The sequence below is a fragment of the Cydia splendana genome, chromosome 2, assembly GCF_910591565.1.
Source record: "Cydia splendana chromosome 2, ilCydSple1.2, whole genome shotgun sequence".
Lineage (NCBI taxonomy): Eukaryota > Metazoa > Arthropoda > Insecta > Lepidoptera > Tortricidae > Cydia > Cydia splendana.
Window position 1 is genome coordinate 26,486,173 of NC_085961.1, and position 21,178 is coordinate 26,507,350.

A 21,178-nucleotide genomic window follows, 5' to 3' on the forward strand; every position below is an offset into this window, starting at 1 on the left:
GTCGACCATACCCGTTAACACGTCGGCAACGACGGCAACGGTCTAATCGACGCTTAACTGGAATTCCCGACATAATCACAATTAGCGACTATAAAGTTTCGTTGATTAAACGAGAGCACGTGAAAGTGAGTTGACGTTGTTGACAAATAAATATTTCAAACATAGGTACCTAATTAGATTACTTAATTAGCACTTTGGTACGTGGTACGTAGATATTCATGAACTACATTTTACTGTTACACTTAGTCATAACTAATTTATCAAATTAATTTAAGTAGGTATTACGATGTGGCTATATACCTACATGGAGTCTATTCTAATAATTAAATGAACAATTACCTCTCCGCGAGGTTCTCGGTTCAGGACGAACTATTATTATACCCATTAAGTATATAGATAAGAACCACATTTTTTCTGATCATTTTGGGGGCCCCTAAAACCTAAGAAATAGGTCTTTGCTCACTGATGATGACGTACGCGCCGGCATGAGTGACGCATCGGCTATAAAACATGTTGAACCGGCCGCGCGCCGGGAAACCGCCGCCATGCTCCGACTCGCGTGCCTGCTGGCGCTCGCCGCCGCCGCGCCCGCGCTCGCGCGCCCCGACGCGCAGCCTGCGCTCACCACCTCAGGAGTAGGCAACAGTGAGTATCATGTCATGTGCTACCTGCTCATCAGTGTCAGTGTGTTGGACTACCAAGTGAAGTGAAAAAACATCACGACGATGCCAGGAACCCACAAAATAATCGCATTGTGATGAAAGGGTTGTATCAAAACAGAAATAGTCTAGTATGCAAAGTGAAAACAAATCAGAATAACATTAAGGATTAAGCACAGACAGAGCAATAGGTACAAGTTTTCAAGTCATACTAATAGCTGATATATAGGAAAGGTAGGTAAGCAGTAGTGTGTTCCATCTGTGAGAAGTGAGTCGGTAAGTACGTAGGAATGGCAATAGTGTTGTGTACATGTTTTGTTATTCTAGTGATCTCCTCCCGTCAACGTTTAGCAGAAACTTCCAAGTATTCAATTTATTCCAAATAAGTCTGACAAGTGCAAACGAAGTCATTATTATCAGTAAACCGTAAATATGTTATGACAAACCATTTATCACCAAAGATAATAAACTGATAAATAACTAAAAGAAAACAATCTTGGTCAACTATCGCCCTATAAAAGTGTTTGATAAAAAGTAAGAATAATATATTAATTTAATTACATCGCGTGTATACATATAGACATCATAAATCAGAACATATTGGCACTTGTTATTAAAGCCCAGTTTCATTTAATTGGCTCGCTTCCGTAAGATGCAATACAAAATACAATTCACAGCACCACATCCTTAACAGAATAAACAAACAAGTATTTAGCTACCTACACATTACAACGTAAATGTACTACTTATTACTTACCTACGTACATTGACATCACAGATCGTGGGTACCTACCTCGTCTACCTTTCTCTTCGTACATCGAAGTGGGCATATTTTAACACTTATTAAACTACATAGTTAACTTTGGCGTCATTCACAGTCAAGCAACTAGGTAGTACATAGTAGGTAGGTGTGGCCTTTTAATTCGGCTTCAAATTATGCTGTAAATTTGGTATTATAATTCTATCCTACTTGTAGCTAATGTAGAAAAATGTAAACAAGCTAATTTTCACCTTCATTAGGTACTCCGTAACTATCCGTAATCAGAATCACGCACTCTTAAGTTGAGAGTGGTCTTAATACACAATTAACACACGTATATTATATACGGTACATAAACCTTGTATTTACATTCACTTTCTGATATATTGTTTTAATTAAAATATGTGTAAAATAGGTATGCATATATAAATAAAAATAATCTTCAAAAGGTTGTGCCAAATGTTACTAGCCAAACCAGCCATATCTTTTTACATAGTTTAATCATGTCCATTAGTCCATGCGTCCGTAATTGTGTCACAGGTCACAGTATTTTTTTTTTTTACTTTCTTATCTTTACTTTAATACTTTTAGCAGTTAGTATTCACGTATATACCTAATAAAATAAAAAAATTTTTTTTTTTTTTTCTAATCTACATATTTAAAAGGAGCCTTTATCAATGAGACATGTCGGCTCCGTTGGGCTTCTACATTACATGAGTTTCAATAGGTGTTACTAGATATCAAAAAAACTGTTACACGAATTTTGCAGTTTCAGACAGAGGTTCCGCCAATATCGATTGAAAACCCCCAACATCAGTTACTGTATAGCCCCCACCTTCAAATAGTTGCGCCCTCTTGTCTCGAGTCCGAACACATTCCATTAGATCCTTGTACATCCTCGACAGAGTCGCAGATATCGCAGTTGGGCGACTTTGCTTTCCTCATCAGATGAGCAAACTTATTTAATGGAATGCGACCGGACCGAAGCCTGTGAGCACGTTATATTTTAAGTCAGCCACTTCCCACCAGGGTATCCGAGGAGGCTCACATTGAATGGTCTTGTACCAGATTCGTTTATCTTGCGATCTTTCATCAAAGAACTCCTTCCAGCGACCATACATTTTACTTTTATACTTTGCTAGTTTCTGAGAAGTCTGGAGCGACATCAACCTCAGTTCCCTCAGAAGCAGCAGCTGCCGCCAACCGGTCAGCTTCCTCGTTTCCCACCAGGCCGATATGTGACGGAACCCACTGTATTTTCAAACACCTTCCGCAATTTCGGAGCTTAAAAATTTGCATTAAGGCTCCGTCACACAGGGGCGTTTTGCGGGCGGCGCGTGAGCGGGGCGCGCCGCTTTTACATATAAAACGCTCACGCCCCGCCCGGAAAACGCGCCTGTATGACGGAGCCTTTAGGATTTTGTACGCTAGTGAAAAGCACCGTTCGCCTGAGGCACACCGGCTCAAATGGTGAATGGACATAGACATAGACATAGAATTTTTTTATTTAAGACCACATTGTAAAATGTTTACAGGCAATGCTACAAAACATTATAAGCCTTAGAATTAAACTTAAATAGGCAAAAATTATTATGTTTACATGTAGATATATTTTTTTTTAACTTATGATGCTAAAAAGGAGCGAACCTCAGCATGTGTTGCAGCAGGCTTACCTACTACAACGCTGGCCCTTCGTACAAAACGAATTTGCTTGCTGCTTGTCGGAAACTATGGCTAAGACTATTTTAGTTTGTGTAGAAGATAATATAGGTATGTGTATATATGTTTGTGGATATATTTATAAGATTATACTGTATGATACTATGACATATGTGAATGGAGCTTTTACTGTCCGTGAAAATTGCCACATTGGGATAATAAATAACATGAATATCTGAGCAGTATCTATTATTTGAGCGACGGAGTAGTATTTTATACGGAAACAACAGGACTAGGTAGGTACGTAGGTAGTAGGTATTTACCTGTTAGAAGGCCATGGGGAAAAACGTTGTTTTGCTCCGATAAGACTAAACGAATTCACCTGCTGTCGCCACTGCTACCTACACTACACCGGCAATTAACCTGCTATTAGAAAAACAGTTCATTATGAAGTACTACGGTCTGATTTTTTATAAGTGCATTTTAATGTTTATGTAGTTTTTAACACAGTTGTCAATTATTTTGGCGACTATAATTCACTAAGATAAGCGATATTTTTAATGGATCGTTTTGTAGCCAGGTGAAGTCACATTAACCACCAGGACGCGCAAATTTTTTTTTTATAATTAAATATAAGGACATGATGCAGGTTAAAAATATGCATTATGTAGTCTATTTTATTGTTGTCAAATATAATTTTGTTTGGTTAATCTAACTTGAACAGTTTACTAATAAATATGACACTTTCAATGATACACTGATTATTTTACATTATCCTGAATAACTCGAAAACAAAAGAACATCGAAGACTCATATTAAGCATAGAGTGTCCTTAGCCAGTACACCACCTGAAAGAATGATCTAATCCGTCGTTGGGGGCACTTCTTGTTCGCTTAGCCTGCTAGACCCTTTCGGGAACAGTCAACAGAATAAGACAAAATAGAACCTACGATATGTATAACGTATAACCCTATTTTCCCAAATAAGTAGCGTGCAAGTTCTGCTAACATTAACACCGATGCATTGTTTTAATGAACCTTGGTTTTTTGCATCATCGTGTGAGTTCAGCGTGTCAAAATGTCAAACACGTGCAATATGACATCAGTCCATAAGTACCTGAGCATTGCGAGTACCAAATATAAGTTACAAGTTACGGTCGTAGAATTCATAGGTGTTTTGTATGAACGTTAAACCTTGTCGGGACATATAATAAGCGGAAACAGAAGTACATAGTAGATTCAGAGGCTAATATTTTATTTTCAGAATTTTTCGAACTTGTCTCCAGAATGGAAAAGAATGTTTGCATTTTGAGTGGTAAGATTTGCAGAGGGTGATCTTCGTTTGAGTTGTCTGCTAATGCCTTTAAATATATTTTTTTATTTGCCTGCTAAATATACATATATGTCTAGTGCAGCCTTTCTATAGAATAATTTTACTCCCTTACTTTTTATATCGACTCCTCGGCAATCTATAAATACTTAACAATATGTAGGTACATAGTCTTTGTTTATATAAGGACTAATATATAATTAATAAAGTGCATTGTCTTCGCTTAGTGTGGCTTGTTGTGACGTTTGAAATCTGGAAATATATAGGTACTGTAAAATTAACCGACAAAGCTAAGGCAGGTGTAAGATAATCCTGGACCTGGCGTATTATTGATATCCATAGCCCGTTGTCTAATTATAGTTTTTTTTTACTTATTTTGCATCTAGACTAGACACGCGGTAGCGTGTCCAGCCAAGTTCAAAGAAAAAGGAACTGGCGACGCAGCAACAGTGTGTAATATTACACGAACCATTTCGAGCTACTTTTGACCCCTTCACAACTTGAAACCTACTTAACCTACACACATGAAATTTGGCACATGTATTCAAGTCCCTTAGCTTGTCCAAAATACAAAATTTCATAAACGTAGCTTAAACAGTTATTGATAAATTAACGTTTAAAAACCGGTATTTTTGTGACTGGCTGACCTATAGATCATAATCATAATAATCTGATAACTGGTAATTATTGATATTTCGATGGAAAAAAATCATTTATACTTATAGACCAAAAACCTAACCCACTTCTAGATCACGTAGAAACTTGATATTTGGCATCAAGATAGACTATTAGGTGCATTTAGAGGGAAAATCTGAAAACTGGAAATTATTGATATTTCGATGGAAAAAAATTAATACTTATACACCAAAAACCTAACCCATTTCTAGATGTCTTAGAAACTTGATATTTGGCATCAAGGTAGACTATTAGGTGCATATAGAGAGAAAAATCTGAAAACTGGAAATTATTGATATTTCGATGGAAAAAAAATAATTAATACTTATAGACCGAAAACCTAACCCACTTCTAAATCACTTAGAAACTTGATATTTGGCATCAAGGTAGACTATTAGGTGCATATAGAGGGAAAAATCTGGAAACTGGAAATTATTGATATTTCGATGGAAAAAAAATAATTAGGTAATACTTATAGACCAAAAACCTAACCCACTTCTAGATCACTTAGAAACTTGATATTTGGCATGAAGGTAGACTATTAAACGTATACAAAAGAAAAAATCTGAAAACTGAAACTTTTTGACAATGAACCGCGCGTTAACGAGGGTCTCCTTTTCAGCTTAGGCAAACTACTTTCATGATGAATACTATAGTCATTTCTGTACAAAAAGTAATGATATCCCAACAAAAACATAAATGTGAAATGAGAGCCAAGTTCAATATTAAGAATATGTGTCGTTGTTGACTCGCCGACAAAAGAATTGAGATCTATATGGGTGCCAAGTTCTGTGCTGTGTAGAAAATCCTGAAATTATAAAGGATTTGTCTTGGCTAGTTTTTACCAACAAACCAAATTTTAGAAAAGTAACGTACCTAGTCAAATATAATAAATAACCTATACGTAAAAACTAGCCAAGACAAATCCTTTATAATTTCAGGATTTTCTACACAGCACAGAACTTGGCACAGATCTCAATTCTTTTGTCGGCGAGTCAACAACGACACATATTCTTAATATTGAACGTGGCTCTCATTTCACATTTATGTTTTTGTTGGGTATAAAATAGACGCCGCGTGTAGGAACAATAATTGCCTACAATTCCTATTTAATTTGCTATTGAAACCAACCAGTTAATGGGGAGAACAAATCATATCGTGCAATTTTAAGTATGATTAAATTGATTAAACTTGCATCTCTGTACTCCTATTGCACATTTACCTAAAACATGTCGGCTTTATTCGTACTACTTTACTTCAGTGGCAAATTCGAGAGTATTTGGATCATACAGAGATAAAGGCACGCAAGAGCAAAAGTTGCCTAATTTGTTCCCAGAGGTTTGGGATGGTGTAAAACGACCCCTGACATTATTATGGCTGTTACAAGAATCGTTGGTCTATGTTACCAATCCTCAACTTTCGGAAGAAGAAAATATTAATGACCTTTATCTCATTATGATCCATTTGCTTATTTTTAAAACGTTACAATTTAATGGATTTGACCAAGTTGCTTATTCAGATATTACGGCATTATGCAGGTATTTACTTCCATTTCTTAAATGCTACTTACACTCAGCAAAAAGGAAAGCCATTAAGCCGTGTAGTTTTGGAGACGGCTTTTGAATACATAGTGTAAGATAGATCAACTGCTATTGTTTTATGCCTCTATGGTAAATATCAATTCAATTTTGCTTAATGTGAGTGTGGGTGTGGTGCATCTTGTAATTCGAATAGCATTTTGCTCTTTCAAATAATGGTTCAGTTAAGGTAATTTCATTGAATTCAATTTAATTAAATTAAGCCTTATTTTCATCCTTAATCTACCTTAACTAATACATAATGAGAATAACAGTTTCCAAGTTGACCTTCAATGGGCTTTCTGTATCCAGTTTTCACCGGCAGTTTTTTTTTCAGTAAAGGTACCGAAAATTATATATCTATTACATATTTTTTACGTGTAGCTAAAAAATCATATCACAATTGTACGCTCGATCATAAATGATTATGATTCATAATTGTTTTTATTTCCAGCATTAACCAATGAGGTGCCCCAAGTTCCACAGGCGGAGGCGCCGCTGCACCAGCAGTACCCGCACGCGGTGCTGTTCGGCGGGGCCTGCGGGGGCACCATCATCCATCCCAGCTGGATCCTTACCGCTGGCCACTGGTAGGCTTTATATTATATCTGACTGCCAAAGGATCCAAGTCATCCATTAATCTTTAGTAGGGCAGAAATACCTAGGTTTCATTCGTGTTTAGTGCTTAATAAAGCTTTTTATTGCCTTGGCTTGTGTTTACCACGAATTAATAAACAGTAGGTACTTACTAGAACGCCAACCGAATAGTCTTCCAAACCTAGAGTAACACACCTAGAGTTTATACCTACCAAAAAATTGCTTCTAAAATATCCATTATTCGCAAATTGCATAGTTAGCCGTAATAGTGTATAAGCATGGTATAAACGGATGTGGAGGTTGCGGCATGCATTCATGAGAACATTTACCTAATGCTCAGATATATCAGAAGTATTCGATGGATCCTCATCCTTATATTCAAGATTATGAAACATTAATTACGAATTGCATCATGCACAATGTACCTACCTACATAATAAGAGTAACAGCGAAACACTGAGGTGAGGATGTCATTTATCACAAGTAAGTAGTAGTCATGACCGCGTTATACGGGTAATTACTTAGCTTATAAACACTTAAGCAGATCATTACGTAGGTAGCCTGCCTATTTCTCCCGATAACGGTTTTTTTAAAGATAATTACCAAGGTACTTAATCTTAATCTTGCCTCGTATTCTTGTCAACAAGTCAAGATCCAATTTAACACAAATACTTAAATTTAAATAACATGTACCTAAATCATTAGCAAGATTTCTTTAAGTAGTTATCAGTACCTAAGACGAACTTGCAGGACACGTGCAGATAAAAGGGTCACGGGGTCAATGTTGCCGTCAAGCGTCAAGGGAATAACACACTTACTCTAGCAATGACAATTCAGATATCAGCCTGTATGAGTAGGTAAGTACAGTACCTATGTGTGTATCAGATGGATTGATATTTTGGAAAGCGAGAATTAACGCGTATATAAATCACTAGGATAACCTTACCGCGTTGAATTGCGATGGACAGCCTAAATTCATTGAAAAAGACAATAAAAAGATAAATAAATAACTTATGAACTAAATATATCTATGAATAATACCTACTAAATTAAAACTAAGAACCCTAAATATATCTAAAATATAACAAGGAATATAAAAACTACTGAAAGAGGGCTCCCCGCGCAACCCCCGGCGCAAAGGTGCCCATCACACTCGCTGCGTTACCGCGTTGAATTGCGATGGACAGCCTAAATGGCACCTATACCATACCAAGTTCCCGTAACAACAAAAAGCGGAAATTAAGCCAAAGGCTTGTACATTTTTTCACACACTGAATTTTGTAATCAAATGGTGGAATGGAATGGAATGGAATTTCGGGGCACGAATGTTTAATATTTGACAAAGAAGTTAGTGAGTTGAAGATCAGAAACTATTCCACAGAATAACTGCTAAGTACCTATTGATAGAAAGTGTGAATAGGCAACAGCTAGTACTTACCTCTATAAATGTATTTTAGAACTCAATAGTGTCGTGACGTCTATACATATGCAAGGTTGACAACCAAAGTATCAACCATGCCCGAGTTCTAACGTGACATAACGACAAGATCTATCTGAAAATATACAACATAATACTACAGAGTGAGAGATGAAGTGATTTCCAGATTTATACTCTGATTTAGATTCTAATACAATGTACATTCTATTCTGATTGTTTGGCGGAGATTCTTTCTCCGCCGCGGGCCTCCACAACTCCCCTTATAGCCCGACCCTGTCCACTCACAACCATTTGGCTTATTCTTGGCTGTTTCTATTCTAATTCTCATTCTTCATTCTTAATTATCCCTTCATCTCTCTCATCTAATTACTGATGAAACTATATTTCTAACACTCACCGATTTAAACCCGCAGGTCATCTTTCTTTCTATCCAACTTATTTCCCGCCACACGAACATTGTTCCGTTGGGAAAAAAAACGTCTTCTTCCTCCTACTGTCAAAGATTCGTTAACCGTTTTAAACTTTTTTTTTTTTTAATTTATTTCATGACCATGGATACAAGTCCTTCAGTCGTATTCATAAACATTACATAAAAACCATAAAAAAAACACAATAATAGCCATAACAACATAAGATAAACTAGTACACAGAAGAATAACAATTTTATAGCAATTAGCAAACACAACTTATTTAACCTTAACTCTTTTGAAACTTAATATACAAGTAATTTATATCTGTTATGACAATGAAATATATACATTTAAATTAAATTAAATTTCTTTTACAGTATTTAAAATAAAATTGAATACTGGTATAAAATAAACAGGGTTAGATAATAAATCTTGAACGAGGCGGGGAACACTTAACGAGTTATCTTCAGCAACATCACTAATGACACTGACAAGTAACAGCCTTTGCATGGCAAACGATACACAGTCAAATATAACGTGTTTTATGTCCGCATTTTCTTTAAAACAATAAGTACACTTATCATCAGTAATAATATTCTTCCTCTTGAGATGTGCTGGGACCAAACAATGACCAAATCGCAGACGGTTTATGCACGTTATGAATTTCCTGCTGGTATATTTAAAGCGATAATACCACGGTGTTGTTGGTAAGTCTTTTTGTATATCTGCGTACCATCTTCCTTTATCCAGTACTTCTGTGTTATGTCTCCAATATTCTTTCCACATTCCCTTAGTAATAATTTTGAAGTAATGGTAATAGTCGGTAAATGGTACTTGAAAAGATTCTGTGAGGTCCAGGTCGTGGTCCCGACGAGTCGCCTGATCCACCACCTCGTTTCCTGTTATGCCACTGTGGGAGGGCACCCACAAAAATTCTACATTTTTCTGTAACTTACATAGCATATCCTTAATCTGACATATTATATAATTTTGCTTATATTCTAACGAACTATTACATAAGGCAGCTAAAACACTCTTAGAGTCACTTACAATTAGAATATTTACATTATTTACATTACTATTTACATATGTTAAAGCTTCTAGTATTGCCCAAGCTTCAGCTGTGAATATACTACAATTACTATTGATTTTGATACATTTTGTTACTTTCATTTGTGGGTCATAATATGCAGCTTTAACATGTTCATTTTTGGAGCCATCAGTATACATAATATAGAAGTTATGTTTATCATTTAAAAATTCAAGAAAGTCGAATTTGTTTTTAATCAAGTCTAAGTGAGATTTAACATCAAAATAACTTAGTATAGTATTATATGAGTACTTATAAATTGGCCACTGGTTATTGATGTACATATTTTTTGTCACATTTTTGGTGTTCATCATTATTACGGATATTTCAGGCAAAGAACCTGTAATCAGAGTATTCGCTGAGATGTTAGCTGGCTGCGCAATTTCTACAGGGTGTAGCACTTTATCCAAGACAACATGATTCTCACAAGACAACTCCTTTAAACAAAATCTCTCAGCCAGCTGTAAACGACGCAAGGACAATGGAGGTATACAATTTTCAATTTCCATTGAATGAATGGGAGTGGTGCGCATGGCTCCACTTATAACTCTCAAACCAATGTTCTGTAACACATCCAGCTTTCTTAAAATTGTGCTACTTGCATTCATGTACGCTAGGGAACTATAGTCAAAATGGCTTCTGACTATACTCTTGTAAAGCATGTTTAATGTTTTTGGGTCGGAACCCCAGAATGTTCCTGCTAAGCTTCTCATTACATTTATGCTTTTCATAGCGTTTTGACTTATGTAGTCTATATGTTTATCAAATTTCAGTTTATCATCTATAACAACACCTAGAAATTTGTGATGATTGACAATAGGAATTACATTATTATTATAACTAATATTTACAATGGACTGTGCATATGGGTCTCTACTAATTACTAAGACTTTACTTTTATCAGGACTAACTTCTAATTTCAAAATGTTGCTGTAGTATCTTTGTAATTGAGTTAAAGCAGTGTTCATATTCTCAACAGCCATATTTAGATTTTGATTTTCACTGTATAAAAGCAAGTCATCAGCAAATTGCAATATTTTAACTCTGGATGTATTTACAAAGCTAAGGATTTGAGATGTGTACAGGTTGTATAATAAGGGTGATAAGGTTGCACCTTGCATTGTTCCTTTGTTAGCTGTTGTGGGGCCATACAGCTTATTGTTGAATTTTACATATACTGTCCTATTGTGTAAAAAACCAAAAATCCAGTTTAAAATTTTAGCAGGGAGATCTAATTGATGTAATACATAAATTAAACTTTCAATATTAACATTATCAAAGGCACCTTTTACATCTAGAAAAACACATATAACATTTGTATGACTAAGTTTAGCCTTTTTGAGGTCACTAATAAATGAAACAAAACTTTCAGTGCAGCTTTTGCCTTTTCTGAATCCAAACTGAACATCTGGTAGCTTTCCTTGAGTTTCTGCGTAGTAATCTAAACGTAACTTTAACATATTTTCAAAAAGTTTGCCTAAACATGATGACAATGAAATTGGTCTGTATGATGAAGGACTATTAACTGGTTTATTTGGCTTTAAGATGGGAATGACACATTGTGTTTTCCATGATTCTGGAATGACTAAACAATCCCATAATTTATTATAAATATGCAAAAGTATTTCTATAGCATTAGGATGCATCTTTTTAATTAACATATATGGTATATTGTCTAACCCTGGTGTTGTGTCTTTTCTACTTTTGAGTGATATAAACAGTTCATTAAGTGTAAATGGTCTATTTAGAAAAGTGTTACTTGGAGTTTCATCTGACTGATTAATGATGTTATTTAAATTATTTTTATTTAATGGAGATGAGTCTGATAATTTATCTAAAAAACTTGGCACCCATTCATCATTTAAATATCTATTGTGAGAAGAGCCAATTCTTTTAAACTTTTTCATGTATCCCCATATTCTAGAAACCGGTGTCATTCTATTAAAACTACTGCATAACTCATGCCAAGACCTCACGCGTTCCTCTTTTAATGTTCTTTTTTTCTGAGCATCAACCTTTTTGTAGTTAATAAAATTAGCAATGCTGGGTGATATTCTATACTGACTTAAAGCATCTTTAGATTTTTTTACAGCCTCAAGGCATGTTTGGTTCCACCAGGGAACAGGTTTCCTAACAACTTTCATGGATTGTTTAGACTCTAGTTTTGGAACTGTTTCTGAACGAATGTCATATAAAATATTTACAAAATTATTATACAAATTAAGAGGTTCTGTATTATCATCAATGTCTAAATGAGAAAAACAGGTTTCTGATAAATTATAATATTTGGACCAGTCTGCTCTATTATAAATATATTTTTCTTCCACAGGTCGGGCTTCATATATGGATGGCTTCACATTTACATCAACCAGAGTTGGATAGTGGTAACTGCCCATTGGATCATCATGAACTCGCCATTCACAAAGAGGAGCTATCGTGGGACTGACAAGAGTTATATCAATTGCAGATGGATTCCTATTTGGATATTGCACTGTTGTCGGACTACCATCATTTAAAATACACAAGTCAAATTCATCAATAATATTGTATAAACTATTGCCTCTACTGTTATTTGATTGACAGCCAAATAATATGTGATGAGCGTTAAAATCACCCATGATTAGACATGGCTTGGGGGTTTCAAGTAACACCTTTTTCATTTTACGAACATCAAACCTGCTACCATTGGGTGGACAATAAACACAAAGAATGTATAATTTACCGACTGATGTTTCTATAGCTACACAGATATTCTGAATGGATTCATAAAAAGTTGTGTTTATGATACTATATTGTAAGTTTTGTTTAATAAGTATACCTACTCCATTTTTGGCATTTTTTGAAATTTTATGTATAAAGTTGTATGGGGCAAAGTTAGGAATTGTGCTTGTACTTTTGAGCCATGTTTCATTTAATAAACAAATGTCTATCTGTTGCTCTGCAAGAAATGTATTTAATAGGGCTTTCTTATGTAACAAACTTTGAATGTTAAACTGTGCTAGATGTAAAAAAGTGTCCATGATTTAATTTAATAAATTTGCTTTGAGTATTTCTTTTATTCTTGTATTATTAATTGGAGTATCACTTCTGTCATTCCCAAGCATAACCAAAGATTTGATTAATGCATTAATGATGGTGTCGTCATTCAGTAGTTGCTCAATATTCAGGGAAGTTTGGCTTACGCCTACAGTATTATTTGGTTTGGTTATGGTTGGAAATACTTTTGGATTAGTAGTAGGTACAGGGGCTGATGGTGCAGTACTACTCACCACAGTGGCAAAACTTCGGCCGAGGTTTTCATACTTAGCTTTCTTTTCTTCCATTTTCCTTTGTTTCACAGGGCAATCTCTGGAGATCGCCAAGTGATTGCCTTTGCAATTAATGCAAGTGATTTCCTCTACTTCACAATCTTTATATGAATGCTGTCCGGAACAAGCTGAACACATTTGTTCGCCTCGACAAACTCTTGCTGAGTGGTTGAATTTTAAGCATTTATAGCATTGCAGCAGTGGTGGTATATACATGTGTATGGGGTATCTGTACATTTGCATGTATGCATATTGGGGTAAAGTCGTAGCCGCAAAAGTAACAGCAATCGTACCTATGGGTACCAATTTGCCGTCCACTTTTCTCATAAATCTCTTAACCGAGATCACCTCCGTGTCACAGGTAATGTTTTTATAAATCTCCTCATTACTCATCTCCTTAGGCACGTAGCGTAACACGCCTGTCGTCTCTGTAAGGTGTGCTGGTACAAAAGCTTTTAACTTATGTTTGCCCAAAAAATTGTCCATTTTGAGAAAGTTATTGGCCGGTGCAGGTTTTTTAAAAGTGACGCCTACTTTATGCGCGTTCACTCGATGCACGCCGACTATTCCTTTAACATTGTCCGTGAATAGTTTAGTCAGAGCAATGGGATTCCTATTGCCCAACTTATCATTTTCCTGCGATTCTACATACACGACGCACTCTGCACTGTGATTGTCTGGGAATTGTCGCTTGTAATTAGGCTTAACAAACATTTTATAGTTCGTGTTAAGGTCCGGAGTCGCCAACTTTCGTTTCTTTCGTTCTTTCGGTTCTTTATCACCGGGGGGCTGGCCCCCGCCGGTGTTTTCACCCATTTTTATTAACACAATGTTCTATGTACACAAACTTATTATTTACACCTAAATTAAGCTAATATATACAAAGAAATCAATTTGTGAAAATCTGGGAAAATTAAATCGCCCGCTTTTTTCGACTTCCCGCCAAAAAGTCACCGTTTTAAACATACTGTCAGTGCTGCCAGTATAAACAATTAAAACTGTCCAAGGCATACACTTACCTGCTATTTTGTTGAGGATCGCGTACGTCGCGACAAATAGATTTAATATCCGGCTGATTTTGGGTAGGTATTTCTTAAATGTGCATCGAAGCGCAACACGGTCTACTTACTATAGAAGCACTGTGTTACAAATTGTACTTACATAGCTTTGAGTTATTGTCAGGTTTGGGTCACTGGGTTGCTGAAGTACAATTGGCTATTAATTTGTTTTTGTAGGTCAATAGATACTTTATACCTAGGTACTTAACTACATACATAACTTAATAAATCGTCGTTGTGCTTTTCAAAGCTGATATGTGTTCGATTTTTGATTGACAAATTGTTAAGATCTCGCACATATAATATTTGGTACAACGACGAAATACTGGGACACACCTACTACTATTTTTTAACCGACTTCAATTTCATAGAAGGAGGAGGTTCTGTATTCGGTTGTGGCTATTTTTTTTTTTTTCTATTTACGTTCACCGATTACTCCGACATCCGTAGTCCGATTTGAGTAATTCTTTTTTTGTTTGAAAGGAGCTACTTCCGAGTTGGTCCCATTTTAATTTGGTTCTGTTCTGATGATGGGATCCATGAGGAATTGAGGGAACTCCTCAATTTTTAAAGGCACATGCATGGTGTTTTGGGCGTTTTCTTAAGCAACTCGAGCATTTTCTCCCGAAAACCACCAATTTGATGAAGTAGACCTGATGATGATGATTATTTTGATGATAATGATGATGATTTCTTTAAATGTAAGTATGTTCAGCGATTACTCCGGCACCTGTGATCCGATTTGAGTAATTCTTTTTTTGTTTGGAAGAAGTTACCTCCAAGGTGTTTCCGTATTATTTTTGGTTCTGGTCTGATGATGGAATCCATGAGGAATTGAGGGAACTCCTCAATTTTTAAAGGCACGTGTTAAGTGATTTCGGGGTTTTCTAAAGTAACTCGAGCATTTGCTTCCGAAAACCACCAATTTGATGTACTGCAACTGTGGCCTTATCCAGAGGACTACATTTCAAAATATAAAACAATTCAAGGAATTTACCTTCTTGCCAAATTTCACCTAAAGCGGTTCAGTTGTTTAGCCATGAAAAGGCGACAAAGAGGCAGACAGAATTCTTTACACATTTATAATAGTTATTAGTCCAGTTCTAATGGGATTTATAGCCATAAAGCTGATTATTTTTACTAGTAATGTTACTACTTGGCTTGGCACCGACTTCAAACATATCAGTTGGTAACGCATAGACATAAAAAAGGATAATATTTTATTTCATCCTTTTTGAAGTCGGTTTAATTTTTTTTTGTAAAAAGTTTTTATTTACCGATGTAGAACTGCATTCTACTTTACCTTAGTACCAGCATAACGAGTGATATTGATAGGTACTCGTAATATGTAATTACAAGGTAATCAGAACCAATTAATGTTAGCGTGGAAAATTTTAATCATCATTGATCACACCGGGCATTGGCACTTTAACGAGCCAATGATTAACACTACTATGTCGTAAACAATAAGATGATGAGCACATCTAGCTATTCTATGTAATTAAGTAATTATTGCTGTATCATGTGTTAAGGCTACTTTTCCACTAGAGATGTGTGAGGATGTGTAGCGAGGAATATGTATGTTTATAACCAATTATTTACCGATTTACATGTGTAATCAGTTATTTGAGTAACTAGGTGGCGCTGTTTGTTTTGATTTTTGATTAATATTCCCAGCGTATCTACTAACATTAAAAGTTTGTGCTATAGTGAGCCATGTAATAAGCATAGGATTCTACAATTTTATATTTAAGACCTTTTAAAAATGTACATCAACTTACCCATGCATGCAAAATTATCTATCAAGTTCATCTTTTTTTAGTTCATTAACAAGTTTTCTGTCTCTATTTAATTAAGTACCGAGTTATAGGTACTTAACTACCATCTTGTACCTATATACTTATTAAAAATATCAAAACCTAATTAAAATACCTAATTTCTGAAAGGCTTGTTAAGGAGAACCTGACAATCACCATAAAATCATCCCTCCCTAAGCATGCATTAAGGAATAGATGTGCATTTTTAAACAAACGCTCTAATACTTAAATCTAGTTCCCTTCTGCGCCGCAGTACGCTGTTCACGCCGGGGCGCAACGTGCTGGCCGGCACGGGCAACTCGGGCGACGGCAGCGGCGTGCGCCTGGAGGTGAAGAAGCTTTATCTGCACCCGCTGTTTGCCGTCGGGCCCTACTGGGTCAACACGCGCGAGTTCGGCATCAAGCAGGCAAGTCACTAACGATACAGTGTTGAAGGCGCCACGCCGTGGTCGGCACGGACTCTTCTAGCGACGGCCTCTGCGGCGTGCTCCGGTGTTCGCCGTCGGGCTCTCAGTGGCGGATTTACCCTAAGGCCAAGTAGGCCCGGGCCTAGAGCGGCGAGATATTAGGGACGACACTCGGCAGTCTAGGTACCTATACGATGGGTACTGAGCACGTGCTGAGAAAGGGGCGGCTTCGGCTAGTTTGTACTTACTACAGGGCCTGGGACCTAGCGCGGCAGACACTGTAAATCCGCCACTGCGAGGTCTACTGGGTTAACTAGCGCGATTTGGGCATCAAGCCGGCAAGTGGCACTGACGATACGGTGTTCAAGGCGCCACGCAGGAGTCGGCGCTAGCACTTCCAGAGACTGCTAATTTACTTAACGAGTTTCATAAACTCGCTGCCCTACCAAAAGTACCAAAACGCACAAGTAAGAATAACTTTTTTTCGACTTCATAAAGTCTAGGTTTAAAAGAAGTTCTCAATTCGTCGGGATCTTGTTTGCAATGTTCCGTGATTGCTCAAAGATAGTTGGACCTGGATTACTCTTCAATTATTACAGTAGGTATTTTTTATAACATGTGCATTTGTTTTCAGTAAGCAACATGATGAATTGGAACCACTAATGAAGATTAGATATGATGAGATTTTAAACTGTTTTCTAAAGACGGTTATTTTTATTATAAGGTTATCATATCATATTATACACTTCTTTGCTACTAATAGCTACGGCATATAGTGCATTTGTAACAAGTGTCTTCACAGAGTTGTTTGGTTGTGATTGCAGGTGCACGCTCGCTGGGACTTCATGCTGGTGGAGCTGGAGTCGCCGCTGCAGCTGGACGGCGTGAACATCGCGGCCGTGCCGCTTGACGACGGGAAAGATACCCCGGAGTCGCTGGCCGTCGACTACGCCGGTTTCGGTGCAACCCATCACGGGGTAAGTCTAACTGTGGGCTACATACGTCATGCTACGTTAAAACATGTTTGTTTATCTGGAACGCCCTCAACAAGTCCACTTGATTTATCATTATCACCACTTACCATCAGGCGATTCGTCTGCTCGTTTGCCTCCTATATCATAAAAAAACCACATGCTGATCACAGGATTTTTAACCCGATAACCACAACAGCATTTCTATTTTGAAATACCCCCTCAACCCCATCCTGTTCATTTTGGCTACTTGCAGCCTTATTTATTTTAACGACCTCTAAGCCCCGTGATTTAATGTATTCATGCTGGGCCACCTCAAAATTCATAGACGAAAGTTCGCTGTTATAACCCAGTGCTATTACATTCCGGTTGATTCTAGCACCCCCTCTCTTGATGATACAGTCGCACTCAACCCAACGCACGCCATATATGGCCGCAACTGTCTAATCTTCAAGCCGGTAGACGGACGCGGATTTTATTTTCCACTCCTAAAATGTGTAATCCATTGTCCAGGGCGTCATGCAGCGGCACATGCACGGGATGAAGTTGCGGACGGAGAGCGACGAGCGGTGTTCCACTCTCCCTCAGTACAGCAAAGAAGACATGCTGTGCGCAGTGGGCCGCACTGAGACGCGTGACTCAGCTTGCAACGTAAGTTCCACCTCAAACTTACCTTTATTACCTAAATAATTCTGACAAATAAAGGCTGGGTTTATATATTTTTTTAATTTATTTAATCCATAAAAAAATTACAGTGCAATAATCGCACTTAACTGCCACGTGGAGTAATAATTAGGTAATAATAACATCTAAAGATTGTCAATTTTCACTCGCAGGGTGACAGCGGCAGCGGCTTGGTGAGCACGAAGAACCATCGCTTGCTGGGCGTGGCATCTTGGGTGCAGGACGACGCCAACGAGTGCAGCCCCGGCAAGCTGGTGGTGTTCTCGCGCGTGGCCGCGGCGCGCCCCTGGATCAAGCAGGTCACCGGCCTCGACTTGTAACCGCCAATATACCCCTGACACCAACCTCAAAGGACTGCATGACGAACGTTTACGTTTTAGTGAAAAACGCGACTGACTGTGTAAAGTGTAGTTTTGAAGAATAAGTATAGGTATATACCTACCCCGTTATCCCGTTATTTGACCAACCAACATTAGTTTTAAGAGTTGCATTTAATTTGAACAGGGACGATTTGCCCCGGAGTCCGCTTTTAGACGGAGTCGAATCCTTAGAAAACATTGGTCGATTGCTGTGGTGGAGTAACTATAGTGTAGTAGAGTGTACAATAATGTATTTCATAGGATATCGTAATAGGTTGTTAACCTAAATTAGCCAAGAATTACATTGGCCTCGAAGTAGCTGTACCTACCTACACCTGAACACCTGTGTGTAGTGTGTAATGTTTCCGTCCCAAAGACTACGTATGTACAATTAAAGGCCTCTAAATCTTGTGTCTCAAAGCGAAACCGCCTTAAAACAATTTGACATAGGTAGGTAAGATACCTATTACCTACTTTCTGATGCCGAGGTATAAAAAGCAGTGTTATACTGGTTATACCAAACCGCTTGGACTTGCGGAAAAGCAGATTGTTCCGCTCGATTAGAAATTCGCTATAGACTAATATATGGACAATAAATCAGTGAATATTACTACAAAATGACAGAAACTTATTTGTTTCTTGTTTTAATCCATAAAAAAGCCGTAAACCTTAAAACACTGTAATCTTACTTACGTTATACATAGGTAGGTACTAAGTAAATAGTGTAGTTTTAGTTAGTATGAACTTATTGCACAGCAATATGTAGTAGGTAGTTGGCACATACAGTCAGCAGCTATAATGGATTGAGCCAACAGGATATATTAAAAAAAAAACACCTGGTTATTTTGGACACCTGGCCAGTTCTGCTGCTGACTGTACCTACGTAAAACAAATGTGCCATAATAACGTACAATAATACATACTTAATTTATTTTTCACCTCAGCAGCTCGAACAAGGGTACTTTGCTTCTTAAAAACAGTGAGCAAAATGCGATTTTGCTCACTGAATCATTTTGTCTCACTCAGTGAGCAAAATCGCATTTTGCTCACTAAGCGTGTTTCACTCAGTGAGCAAAATGCGATTTTGCTCACTGAGTGAGACAAAATGACATTCAAGTGACCTTTATAGTCAAATGTCATTTCAGCATGCGGGGTCTAATACAAGTTCGATATACTTGGGTTCTATTATCTCTGTCCCTCTAGGTATGTTCTCACTGCTTAGGGTGAAAAATTTTGTGTACTACACGAGATCAAAGTTATTTACATCTCGTGCGCTTTTGAATCCCTTACTACGCTCAAGATTCTAAAATAGATTCACTCGCTACGCTCGTGAATCTATTATAGAATCTTTCGCTTGCACGGGACTCAAAATAAGCACTCGAAGAAATATCAAACTTTGATCTCTTGTTGTACAAATAACTATAGTTCTCAAGCGGATCCCAGGCTCCCATGAGCCGTGGCAAAATGCCGGGATAACGCGAGGAAGAAGAATACATAATTACTATAAGTTTTTAATGCTGGACATGGCGATTACTTTATCCAATCTGTTATGAATAAATATTTTTTTATTGAATATTATCTATTTATATTAACTTACGTAATTATTTCTGTTAAAAGATAACTATGTACATACTATTCATGTAAGTACATTATAATTATTCTCCAATGGAAATCCAAAACGTTGCAATGTGAATTGTACAAAAATAGATATTTATGTCAACTATATCTGTGATCTCCGTTAATAAATGTCACTTGTTTGTACGTTTTTTTGTATCGCTGTTTCCCAAAATAATTTTAGGAATTCTAAAAACCATATCATGTAGGTATGAAAACTTACTATTGGATATGTGCACGGCTAGATTTATGGCGCCTGTGACCACAACAACGTATAACAGCAATATAACGTATGAAAACTGTCAATTAAAGGATAATAAAACCATTGAAATATCCTTATCTAGTTAAGAGTTGCGTGTGCTATCAAATCGTTGCAAACTTATCTTGTTCTAACTCTAGTTTTAACCTATTTTTAGGGTTCCGTACCCGAAGGGTAAAAACGGGACCCTATTACGAAGACTTCGCTGTCCGTGATGTATTTCTGATGCCGCTATAACAACCAATACTAAAAAGTACGGAACCCTCGCTGGGCGAGTCTGACTCGCACTTGTCCGGTTTTTATTCTTATTTAAGAATACGAAAGCCAGGAACCCGTTCTCTGTTCGTAGTCGCTTTTCTCTACAAAGCGGGAAAACGCTGGGATCGGCTACGAGCGAATTACCTAGCGCGACGAAAACGTTGGCACGGAATTAGTAAATAATATACTTATTTAATTTTTAATTAGCTACTTGTGTTTTTATGCAGATAGATACATTGTTTAAACAAG

At 37.1% G+C, this 21,178-nt stretch overlaps 1 protein-coding gene across 3 annotated transcripts; it reads left to right on the plus strand.

Moving 5' to 3' along the window:
• Positions 1 to 470: 470 nt before the first annotated feature.
• Positions 471 to 19,726, plus strand: LOC134806070 (scolexin B-like). 3 transcript variants are annotated; one of them, XM_063779331.1, is made up of 6 exons: positions 471 to 645; positions 7,114 to 7,249; positions 16,613 to 16,784; positions 17,609 to 17,761; positions 18,269 to 18,406; positions 18,592 to 19,726. In XM_063779331.1, exons 1-6 carry the CDS (start codon positions 486 to 488, stop codon positions 18,757 to 18,759), a joined length of 927 nt encoding a protein of 308 aa, XP_063635401.1. In that variant the 5' UTR covers positions 471 to 485; the 3' UTR covers positions 18,760 to 19,726. The 3 variants fall into 3 exon arrangements, with proteins under 3 accessions (XP_063635401.1, XP_063635402.1, XP_063635403.1); XM_063779332.1 differs by having other exon boundaries at positions 16,631 to 16,784; XM_063779333.1 differs by lacking the exon at positions 471 to 645 and adding an exon at positions 6,560 to 6,620.
• Positions 19,727 to 21,178: the final 1,452 nt, after the last annotated feature.